Source organism: Rhineura floridana, chromosome 6 (assembly GCF_030035675.1).
Source record: "Rhineura floridana isolate rRhiFlo1 chromosome 6, rRhiFlo1.hap2, whole genome shotgun sequence".
NCBI lineage: Eukaryota > Metazoa > Chordata > Lepidosauria > Squamata > Rhineuridae > Rhineura > Rhineura floridana.
The window spans coordinates 31451824-31463836 of record NC_084485.1 but is presented as its reverse complement, the minus strand read 5'-3'; the positions used below and the strand labels follow the sequence as shown (position 1 = coordinate 31463836).

Sequence of the window (12013 nt, the reverse complement as noted above, 5' to 3'; positions counted from 1 at the left end):
GCTTGTTTTTGTTGTCCATCCTCTCAGCAATCAGCTTTCATGATACTCTGGAGGTAGACTGATGGTTGTAAGCTAGTGCTTGTCAGTTCAGATGTCCTAATAAACTATAGTTAGCAATAAACCATAGTTTGCAAATCCATTTCAACCCATGAACTGAACTGGGGCTTGCCACCTGATTGCAAGTGACCATTTGTCAGTTCAGCTTGCTTCCTTAACCATGGTTTAGCATGATGTCAGATTTATTTATTTATTGTATTTATATACCGCCACATAGTCAAAGCTCTCTGGGTGGTTTACAGCAATCAAAAACATTAAAACAAATATACAAATTTAAAACACATCTTTTAAAAACAATTTAAAACACAATTTAAAAATTTAAAACAATTTAAAACACAGGCTAAAATGCCTGGGAGAAGAGGAAAGTCTTGACTTGGCGTCGAAAAGATAACAGTGTTGGCTCCAGGCGCACCTCGTCAAGCAAATCATTCCATAATTTGGGGGCCACCACTGAGAAGGCCCTCTCCCTTGTTGCCACACTCCCAGCTTCCAGAGGAGGAGGCACCCAGAGGAGGGCCTTGGATCCTGAATGCAGTGTACACATGGGTTCGTATCAGGAGAGGCGTTCCACCAGGTATTGTGGTCCCAAGCCGAGTAAGGCTTTATCGGTCAAAACCAGCACCTTGAATAGAGCTCGGAAACATACAGGCAGCCAATGCAAGCGGGCCAGAATCGGTTTTATATGTTCGGACCGTCTGGTCCCTGTTACCAATCTGGCGTTGCATTTTGCACAAGCTGCAGCTTCCAAACCGTCTTCAAAGGCAGCCCCACGTAGAGTGCATTGCAGTAATCTAATTTGGAGGTTACCAGAGCATGGACAACTGAAGCCCGGTTATCCCTGTCCAGATAGGGATGTAGTTGGGCTACCAACCAAAGTTGGTAGAAGGCACTCCGTGCCACCGAGGCTACCTGAGCCTCAAGTGACAGAGATGGTTCTAGAGAACCCCCAAGCTACAAACCTGCTCCTTCAGGGGAAGTGCAACCCCATCCAGGACAGGTTGGACATCCACCATCCGGTCAGAAAAACCACCCACTAGCAGGATCTCAGTCTTGTCTGGATTGAGCCTCAGTTTATTAACCCTCATCCAGTCCATTGTCGCAGCCAGGTACCGGTTCAGTACATTGACAGCCTCACCTGAAGAAGATGAAAAGGAGAAATAGAGCTGTGTGTCATCAGCATACTGATGGCAACACACTCTGAAGCTCTGGATGACCGCATCCAACGGTTTCATGTAGATGTTGAACAGAATGAGGGACAGAACTGACCCCTGCGGAACCCCATACTGGAGAGTCCAGGGTGCTGAGCAATGTTCCCCAAACACCACCTTCTGGAGGCGACCTGCCAAGTAGGAGCGGAACCACTGCAATGCAGTGCCTCCCACTCCCAACTCAGCCAGTCTTCCCAGAAGGATACCATGGTCGATGGTATTGAAAGCTGCTGAGAGTTCAAGGAGAATCAACACAGTCACACTCCCCCTGTCTCTCTCCTGATAAAGGAGGAGGGCAGGTTTGATCATTTGCATGCTTAGTGAGTTCAGTGGGATTTACTCCCACGCAATCATGCTTAGAACAGGTGAAACTGACCATGGGGGGAAGGGATGGCTGGAGTGGGCAGGAGAGGAGGAAGAAGGGAGGAGGAAGGGAGAGGAGAGGGGAAGGAGGGTAGGGGAAGGAGGGGAAGGAGAGGAGATAGGGGGAGGGGAAAGGCAGGTCTGATCATTTGCATGCTTACTGAGCTCAATGGGATTTACTCCCGTGCAATCATGCTTAGAATAGGTAAAACTGACCATGGAGGAGGGAGGGGCAAAGGAAGGGGGAGGGAAAGGGCAAAATGGATAGGAGGGAGGAGGAGGGGAGGGCAGCTTTGATCATTTGCATGCTTTTTGAGTTCAATGGGATTTACTCCTGTACAATTATGCTTAGGATAGGTGAAACTGACCTGGGGGAGAGGCAGGGAGGGGGAAGGGGGGAAGGAGGGGGAAGGAAATTGGGTGGGCGAGCACTGGGCAGAGGGGAAGCCTCTTTCCTTTCCAAAAGGAAAACATTGTGAACAGTATCATTGCTTTTCAGAGTTTCCCCCACCTTTTTATTCTACAGCAAGCACATGTAGCCCCCCACCCAAATGTAAACCAAAGCTGTCCCTGGCCACATCCACACCTGACCTTTATTTCACTTTAGATAGTCATGGCTTCCTCCAAATAATCCTGGGAAGTGTCATTTGTAAAGGGTGCTGAGAGTTGCTAGGAGATGCCCTATTCCCTTCACAGAGCTACAATCCCCAGAAAAAGGCTAACTCTGGCCACTGGAGCTCTGTCAGGGGAACATGAGTCTCCTAACAACTCTTAGCACCTATTGTGAGCCCTGCCAGGAGGGGGTGAACCAACAAGAGCGAGAAAGAGGATGAGGACTTGGACTGAGATGAACAACCTGGGGAGGGGCCATACGGTGAAATGGACTTAGAGGGTGCCCCAGTTCCAGACCTTGACAGCTCCATCTCCACAACTCTGGACATTCTTGTGGGGGCTCAACCTGCCCCATCAGATACTTCCCAGCCAGGTGCTAGCCCACTCCCCATGCCCAGGCTGTCAGTTAGCAGCCCCCCCTCTGTCAGAGGGGGAAGATGACAAGGTGGCTGAGGCCCTGCCTTCGCTTTGCGCCAGGAGGCGAATGAGGTGAGAAATTCAACAGACTCAGCTAAGGTGCCTATACACGTGCTCTCAGCATTGACAGTTGGCACACACAAGCAGGAAGCCCACCTAGTCTTACTTAAGCTGATGCTGGTGAGTTGTTGCTGAGTCAACGTCTTAGAGTCACGAAGTGACATTTAGCTAGTTCTAGAGGGATGCCAAGTTCTGAGTAAGCGTAGATAGATTCATGAAGAGCTCTGAATTGAAATTGTCTCTTACTACAATAAAAGAAAAAATGACAACCGTGTCTGAGTTCTTCAACTTCAGGCAGGACAGAACCCTTCACAAACTACACTTCCCAGGATTTTTTTGGGGGGGGGAATCCATGGCTGCCTAAAGTGAAATGAAGGTCTGGTGTGGGTGTGGCCACCTGATTAGCCAAGCCAAACAGCTGTAAGTCTGGCTTTTAGAACAATGACAGTTGGCTCTTACTGAGCATGCCCGGTGCTATAATAGGCTTCAATGTTAAATTTCTTAAATTGATTAAAAATCGGCAAGGCATTTTTTAAATTTTTAAACTGCAGAAGATGAAGGTCAGCGTATGGGGCAAGGTCAGTAATAGGATTACAGGTACTCTGTGAACATGGCTGATTTTTAATTAGTTTCAATAAATTATGAGACTGCTGACAGAAAAAAGTCTAACAGGGGTCTGGATATTTTTTCCTCTAGTTTTACACTTTGAATTCTCAATTCTCTCCGAGTGGTGTATCACTATGGAATCTAAGAGGGTGTCAGCTTTACACTGCATCAGCAGTGTCAGGGGGGGCTGGAAATTCCTGGGTCTTTGGCAGGGAAGGAAAGTCCTTAGCCAGCAGTCGGGTTGTAAATCTGCCAGGCCTATCCGAAGCGTACTTGCCGAGTCAGAAGTCCAGAAGCGAGGTCAGTGGAGGTCCGGGATCAATTGCCAAGGAGGTCAGTCAAAGAGATGCTGCAGGGAAACTAGGTCTACACAAAGCCACGCCTGACGTTGCAGTCAGCAACAAGCTGCAGCCAAGGTGTGCCTTATAAAGAGCAGGATGGACAGCAGGTGTGAGCCCTCAGCGTTTGGGCCTTAAGGAGACAGGCCTGCCTCTCTTCTGCCTGACCTTCTGCTGTCTACGTTCTGCAGGTGAGGGGGGAGTATCCTGTTCACTGTCTGTGTCTGGCTGCAGGGCCTCTGCTGTCCCTGGGGTGCTCTGCAGCTGAGGGGCAGAAGGAGCTGGATTCTCAGGAGGCTCCTCCGTGTCTCCTGCTGCTCCTGGGTCTGCTGCTGTTACTCCCGAGTCGTCCTCATCTGAGGAGTCCTCTGACGGGGCCATGACAGAGGGTCGTTAAGCAAGTGTTCTGAGTTCAGTAGTATACATTTTGTAAGGGTTTGCTTTGAAATGAGCTTATGGCAAGCAGCAGAATGGCATGGGGGTATTTTCAATGTAACACTGCAGAATGTGAAAAAACCATGCTGTCTATAGTATACAGCCACTCTTGTGGCTGTATAATAAGGGCTTTTTAAATCCTTTACATTAGTGGTTCTTAAGCTTTTTTGGGTCATGGACCCCTTGGAGAATCTGATGAAAGTTATGGACCCCCATAAATTAATTAATCAATCAATTAATTAAATTTATTTTATAGCATTGGATTTTTTGTGCCCAGTTCACAGACCCCCTGAAGCTCATCCATAGATCCCCTGAGGGGTGCATGGACCACAGGTTAAGATCTCCTGTCCTAAGTGCTCCAGCAAAGGGATAAACCAAAAGCATCACTGTGCACCCACAGAAAAGTACAAAGCAGCTTCAATCAGCAGAGAACAGAAAATGAATTCTGATGGGGTATGTGATTGTATGACAGATATATTTAGCACCTTTGGAGGCGATAAATCATTTGGAATGAAAACAATGGTAATATTATTCATCAGCACCTTATTATTTGCTGTATCTGCAGGCCAGAAAAAGCATTACCTGCTGAACATTTGCTTGTTTCATGGTTGTTGAAGGCAGCTAATGAGTGCTGTTGAGAGAAATGTTGGCAACCCAACCCAGATCTGACCCTAACGAAAGAGGCATCAATGGCATGCACACGTTTCTCTCTCCAAGAGAGGAAGCAAGCAAGTATGAACATCATTGGTTGCTGAGCACAATGGCAACATGGGCTAATAGCAGCATCTAGGGTTGAATTCCCAAAAGATTCTGTGTGTACCTTTAAATTAGGTGCACTGAATTAGCCACTGCAATTCTCCCGTCCTTTCTTCCCCTCCCCTCGCTAGGGAGCAAGATCCCAGGTGTGCCTCAGAGCAGATGGCTGAGGGGGTAGAGGACACGACTGAGGATAAAAAGGGCAAAACAAAGCGCTAGAGATGTAACTTAAGATTCACATTTCCTTGCTTGGAAATGCAGGTCTCATGGGCTTGTAATTTTTGGTCAAATAAGAAGTGACTGTTATGACCTGTCAAATCCTTCTTCAGTTCATATTTTAATCCAAGCAAAGGATTCAACTCTGTCCCCTGCAGCCCCCCATCAACATTCCTTCAAACTCCTCCCTTCTACTCACTTCCTATGTTTTCCAGGCATGACGCAATGTGTAGCTGCATACCAGGAAATGGATGAGAAACCAAACTCCTACTCAGCTTGTCGCTATCAGACTAGCATCCACAGTTAGGTAAATTGGTGGGGTGGGATAAGAAGAACTGGAGCTTCATAGATAATGACTGGACCTTGTTGCATCCTCGATCTGGAGCACAAAAGCATCAATATCAGTTTGGACTGCCTGAGATTAGAGCAAGCAAGTTTCTAACCTGTCTGGAATTAGCTAAATTTAATCCAAGCCTAGGGAAGCTCGTTTATCAGTAGAAGCCACAAATGCTTTGCCTCCCAATTTAATACTGGGTTTCAAAGTGTGAAGAAATTTCCAGCTTACAACATGACAACTGAAGGAGCATTCAATTTGCCCTTTCACCAGTCCCTGGGTGGAAAACAATCAGGGGTTTTGAGGTTAGAACTATGTTGCATGCTTTGCATAGGGTTGCTACTATTTATTTATGCATGCACGCATGCTAGTTAGAGGACCAGTAGCTTTCAGCGACTATATAACAGGCAGCAATCAAGATAAAAGATTTCACCACTGCTGCATCTCCATTCTAGTAAAAGATTCATGTCGATTTCTGCCTGAGTTGCATCTCTTAAAAGCATAAAATTCCTGTGCATTTAAAATAACATGGCAATCCTCACTTCACAGGTGCATAACAACCCACTTACCAAGTGCATGTAAACTTGACCTGTTGCCATTAGTGTTATTCCAATAATTCACAAAGAGTTCAGTATTCTTGGATAATTACCTTGACATTTTCCTCTGTTATGTATTTTTCAGCTTTGTCCACAGTGTTTTGTTTAATTCGGTCGAGAAATGCCTAGGAGAGAACAAAAAGGGGGAGGGGGAAGGATTAATGTTGAACAGATACTGCTTCCACATTCAATAAATATCAGTGGAGGTTGGTCCATTAGGTCAAATGGGGCACTGTCCCATCAACCTCCGTCTGCCCTCAGCCATCCTCCACCTGCCTTCCTACTTACACCCAGTCCAGGAGGTGGCACTGACTGTCAGCTTCCTCCTCCGTAGTCTCAGTGTTGCCCTCGTAAAACTCAGCAGGGAAGAGGATGGGGGACAAAACTTGAATTAGGTGGCTCTGCCTGTCATTGGCTCTGGTTCTGCCTACTGTTTGGGCTTCTTGCCTTCTGTTCTGCCGGTCAAAATGAGCACCACCCACCACTCTTAGATGTAGTTTCTATTTTTGGGGTTTTCATTAGCATCCAGCCATCAAGATACAAATCTGAGGTTTTCTGACAAAAAGGACAGATCAGTTTACACACTCAAAACTATCAAAACATGCATTGCCTCATTAATGGGACACTTTTCTTTAAAGTTGTTTGGGTTTTGACTGACAAGAAACACCTTCCCTCAGAAGTGTCTGTGCCACTTTTTACTTAGATATCTGGTACCACCAGCACACCAAAGGAAGCCACTGTTTGTTTATTCCTTCCAAGGCTTCCCCTCCTTTCTCTAAAAATGTGACTGTTTGACTTGATTAGGGAGGCGAGATGCCTGGATCTCATCACGCAAAGAGATCTGTGTCAAGGGGGGGGGAGCTAAAGGGCTCAACAAAGCAAGAATGGGAAAGAGGAGGCACTTCTCTGAAATACAGAGGCATACTGAAGCTGAGAACTAGGCGCCCAGATGTTGGAGAGGTGACACAGTGACCCATAAACAGCCACTTGATTGTAGTCCCTCCTCTGCAAACACTTCACTTTCAATGGTGCCTTTGTTTAATAAGAGTCTATCCACACATTGAACATATAACTACAAGAATTGCTGGATTAGGCCAAGGCTCAATCCAGCCCAACATCCTGTTTCCACCAGCAGCCAGCCAGATGCTCCTGTGAATCTCACAAGCGGAGCATGAAGGCAATGGCTTTCTCCTGTTGTTTCTGCCCGTCATGGGAGGGGAAAACTCTCCTTTGCTTCTTCATAGTTTCTCCAAAGCCTGGGTCAAGTTCTTTGTGTGGGAGTCAATGACAGAATGTTGCTAATGGTGACAACAGAATAACCTGCCCTTGCTCAATCCTTCCTTTTAATGGCTGGACTGCTTTAATGGATCCCAGTAGATTTTCTCTGGAATGGGTCTGTCTCATTCAGCCTCTTGTCTTCTTTCCCTATAGAGGAGTGGGAATGGGGTTATTTGGAGTGAGAAAGAAACAAAATGTCCCTTTTTCTTTACCTTCCTCCTGAAATATCCATGTACTGTTTAAAGCAAGGAAGAGAGTTTTATAACCTTGCAGTGCACATGCCTCCCACCCCGCAAAAAAGATGCTTATTACAAGCTTTCAGGGGCTTGAAGAAGCCAATTCCCTCTCCCCTCTGACCCTCCATTCTCCTCTCCCATCACCCTCAGTTGGCACCTCAACATTCCATACACCCTGGAAGCACATGGTCCCCGTCAGGCCATTTGTGGGAAGTTAAGGATTTGCTTTTATTTCAATATACAAGCTTACATGCTTTTGTATATTCAGTGAATCCCCTGTCCCAAATACATAGAAATTGCTAGATAAATAAATAAAACTGTCAACGGACAAAATATTAAGTGACAGAATATTTCAGTCAGAATTACTTTTCGGTACTTTTACTTAAACTTAAATCTAGTGTTGGTTGTTGGGTTTTTGGTGTTTTGTTTTGTTTTTGCTCTGTTTTCTGTTACACAGTAAAAGGCAGGTCATAGGTTTAGGGCAGAGTTAGCCAATGTGGTGCTTTCCAGACATTGCTGGACTACAAGTTCCATCATCTCTCCCTTATCCTTGGTCATGATGGAGGGGAGGCTGGTGGGAGTTGGAGTCCAAAAAAAAACTTTTATATTGTATTATATTGCATAGTGTATTTTTTATATTTTTGTATATTTTCTCTAGTCTTTATTAATATGCGCTCTGCATATGGAGACAATAGTCAAGAAATCAGAAGAAGGCTAGGACTGGGGAGGGCAGCTATCAGAGAACTAGACAAGGTCCTCAAATGCAAAGATGTATCCCTGAACTCTAAAGTCAGGATCATTCAGACCATGGTATTCCCAATCTCTATGTATGGATATGAAAGTTGGACAGTTAAAAAAGCGGATAAGAGAAAAATCAACTCATATGAAACGTGGTGGTGGAGGAAAGCTTTGCGCATACCATGGACTGTGAAAAAGACAAATAATTGGGTGTTAGAACAAATTAAACCAGAACTGTCACTAGAAACTAAAATGATGAAACTGAGGTTATCATACTTTGGACACATCATGAGAAGACTTGATTCACTAGAAAAGACGATAATGCTGGGAAAAACAGGAGTAGAAAAAGAGGAAGGCCAAGCAGGAGATGGATTGATTCCATAAAGGAAGCCACAGACCTGAACTTACAAGATCTGAGCAGGGTGGTTCATGACAGATGCTATTGGAGGTCACTGATTCATAGGGTCGCCATAAGTCGTAATCGACTTGAAGGCACATAACAACAACCATCTTGCACGCATTTGTGCATTTAACCATATGTATTTGTGGGTGTGTTGACTGTAAAAACAATTGACTGATTGATAGATAGATATTTGGAAGGCATCACATTGGCTACCCCTGATTTAGGGCTTTCTTCAAGTTTTTAGGCTCCACATAGTTAATAACAAATAAACAAAATAGTCAAACACATTTAACCAGCAGTGACATTCTAGAAGAAAGTTTGCAATGTCAAGATTAAAACCCCAAATGGGATATAGCAATTATGGGGTTAAAACCAGAAAGATGAAAAATTATATCTTCCCCCTCTTCTCTCTGTAGGGAAGGGAAATAACAGATAGCAGGTGAGTGGATACACACATTATATTTTAATTATTTTAAAATACAATAAAAAAATCTAGATGGCTAGTGCCATATTAGTCACTTTCCCATCTCTAATACACAAGTGAATTTTATTTATGTTCTTACATTTACATCCTACCTTCCTTACATCAAAGAATCGAAGGTGGCCTTCATGTGGTTCCCAGAGAGTTATCCATCCAGCCCCTGACCAGACCAAGACCTACTCAGCTTCCCTAAGGTGTAGTTTCATGTGACTTCAGACCATAAGATGGGACTAGTTCTTCTAAGATGTTGCCTGTTGTGACATGTGCATGATCTAAAAATAAAGGACTGGGTCCAGATTTAGGCTGTAATCCTAACTATGTCTACTCAGAAGTAGGTCCCATTCATGTCAATGGGGCTTATTCCGAATTATGTGGGGATTGCCCCCTTAGTCATAGCCACAGTATACCTATTGAAATCAATGGGGCTTAAGTCCCGTTGATTTCAATGGGTCTACATAAGTCGTAATCGACTTGAAAGCACATAACAACAACAACAACTCTAAGGATGACTATTTGGATTCAACTCAAAGTATTTTTTCAGAATAATTGTTTTATGCATATACAAGTATTTGCAGATTTAATACATTAAAACCCATAAGGTTAGTTGACTGAGACCTCTTTAATCAGGCAACAGCCCTGATGCTAAGATCTCCTCTCTCACATAGATGCCAGGATCCCCCTCCCATCCCTGCCTCCTTGCCATGAAGTCCTTCTAAACTCCACCCCCTCCACTGCAGCAGTCCCTGTTCAGAAGCTCCAAACCACTGCTCCTTACAGCTGCTGCAAACCATTGCTCCTTACCCATATTCCCAGATGGCACCTTTCCCTCTCATACAGCTCTCCTTTACTCCGCAACATAGTCAGCACTCATTAGCAGAGGACAGCTCGATACAATTGCATTTGATGTGTTTCTAATGAAAGCCACCTTGGGCATCCTTCTGGATTGCAAGGTGGGAAAGAAGTCAAATAAATATAACTTGAAGCTTTGCAAATAATAATAATAACCATAGGGATGTTTGCGGGTTCCACTGCCTTTTTCCTGCACCACCACACCAGCTGGGGAAAAGTGCATTACAGTGCTATGGCTGCTGCATCTGAATTTTCTGTCATGGGTGAGAACATGCCTTGTTGCCTGGAGGCAATTATCCTGTGTGAGGGGGCTAAACTTGAGACAGTAGATCTTATGTTAACTGTGGAAGCATACATTGGACTCACTATATCTGGCGTAGCCAACATGGTGCCCACAGTTGTTGCTTGACTATAACTCACATCAGTCCTAGCAAGCATGGTAAATGCTCTAGGATGATAGAAGGTGTAGTCCAGCAATGCCTGGATGTTCTACATTAGCTACCCCTGCACTTGTTGCAAGAAATAGAACAGCCCACTGATGGTTTGTTTTTCTTAAAACTCCACTGGCTGCTCTATCAACATAATATTTACTTGTGTGTTACAGCTTGCCCTTCAGGACTGCCAGCTTCCCAAATGACACAGACAGGGACTAACTTTCTACCCATGTCATGCATGTTTACACAAGGTGTAAATGCCTTAGAAGGCTCAGACCAGTCTTTAAAAAAGCAGAAGAGGCTTAGTTATCTGATGTACTCTTTAAAAATTCTGAACAAAAGTAGTTTGCATAATACCTGGCCATCAAGGCCAAGATACACCCAGGTCAGAGTTCTAGCCTTGTAAAACATAATAATCATTTTTCTGTGGGTCGAAAAAAGAAATGAATGGAGTCAAGACCATCTGCAGGGGCACCATGCTTGCTTTTTCACACTATATCACCAATGAAATTCAGAGAAGACAGGCAGGATCTTGCCAAAATGAAATGAAACAAACCAGTGTTCCCCAAAAGAAAAAGCAAATGTGACACACCACAGTGAAAACAGAGGAGAAATTAATGCTATCCGTATGAGTCAGAGCAATGTACTGTTAAAATCCCCAGCCAAACATGTAACAAGCACAAGCTCAATACTCCTGCAAACGTCCAGTAACAGTCTTTCATGGTGTAGAGAAAGAGAGAAAAGAAAAACTAACCTTCTTCCCATCTTCCCTTCCATTGCAGTCAATGGGAGGGGAATGAACAACACGAACTCCAGGGCCGGAATAGTGTAGGCCCCATTTGCGGACATGTTGGGGGCTTAGGATCCTGTGGATACTAGGCCACCCCCAATTTTCCACTAAAACACTCTGTTTTCCCACACTGTCAGTGGGGCCTCTGCGCCTGGACAGTTTCCCACCAGGCACACCGGGGGCCTTCATCATCCTACTGGTGGATCTCTCACTCCACGGGTAGAGACGTATGCCACTTGTTTGGTAGGCCAATTTGATTATTTCCACATCACAGTTTGTGTGTTTGTGTGCTGAGCCTGAAGGAGAATGACTTGGCTAAGCCACTTAATGAATTCATGGCTGAGGCCCCATCTGCACTATATATTTAAAAGCAGTATTATTCCACTTCAAACCATCATGGCTTCTCCCATGAAATCCTGGGAACTGTAGCGTGTTAAAGGTGCTGAGAGTTGTTAGGAGACCCCCTATTCCCCTCACAGAGTTACAGTTCCCAGTTCGGTATGATGCTGCTTTAAATTTATAATGCAGATGGGGCCTGAGATGAAATTTGAACTGGTAACATCCCAACACGCAGGTCCTGCTGCTATGTGCAGTCTGTGAATCTTAAAATACATATTTAACATGAACGTAACCATCTTCTCCTCATCACTGGGTACCACAAAAAGAAACCACCAAGCTGCTTGAGGCATTAATCCAAACAAATGAAAGCTATATCCATATACTTGTCCACTATATAAATAGCCAACAGGGTGTTTGTATGTCCAACCCGCCCTTACAAAACACAAAGTACATTTAGAAGTTGAAGC

General features: G+C 44.7%; 1 protein-coding gene across 2 annotated transcripts in view; it reads right to left on the bottom strand.

Moving 5' to 3' along the window:
* PREX1 (phosphatidylinositol-3,4,5-trisphosphate dependent Rac exchange factor 1) overlaps window positions 1-12013 on the bottom strand; it is a 334614-nt gene that overhangs the window by 171750 nt on the left and 150851 nt on the right. For both annotated transcript variants that reach the window (XM_061631360.1, XM_061631361.1), the window contains exon 2: window positions 6052-6123. In XM_061631360.1, the coding sequence (XP_061487344.1) occupies window positions 6052-6123 (72 nt within the window). The remainder of the gene's footprint in view (window positions 1-6051; window positions 6124-12013) is intronic.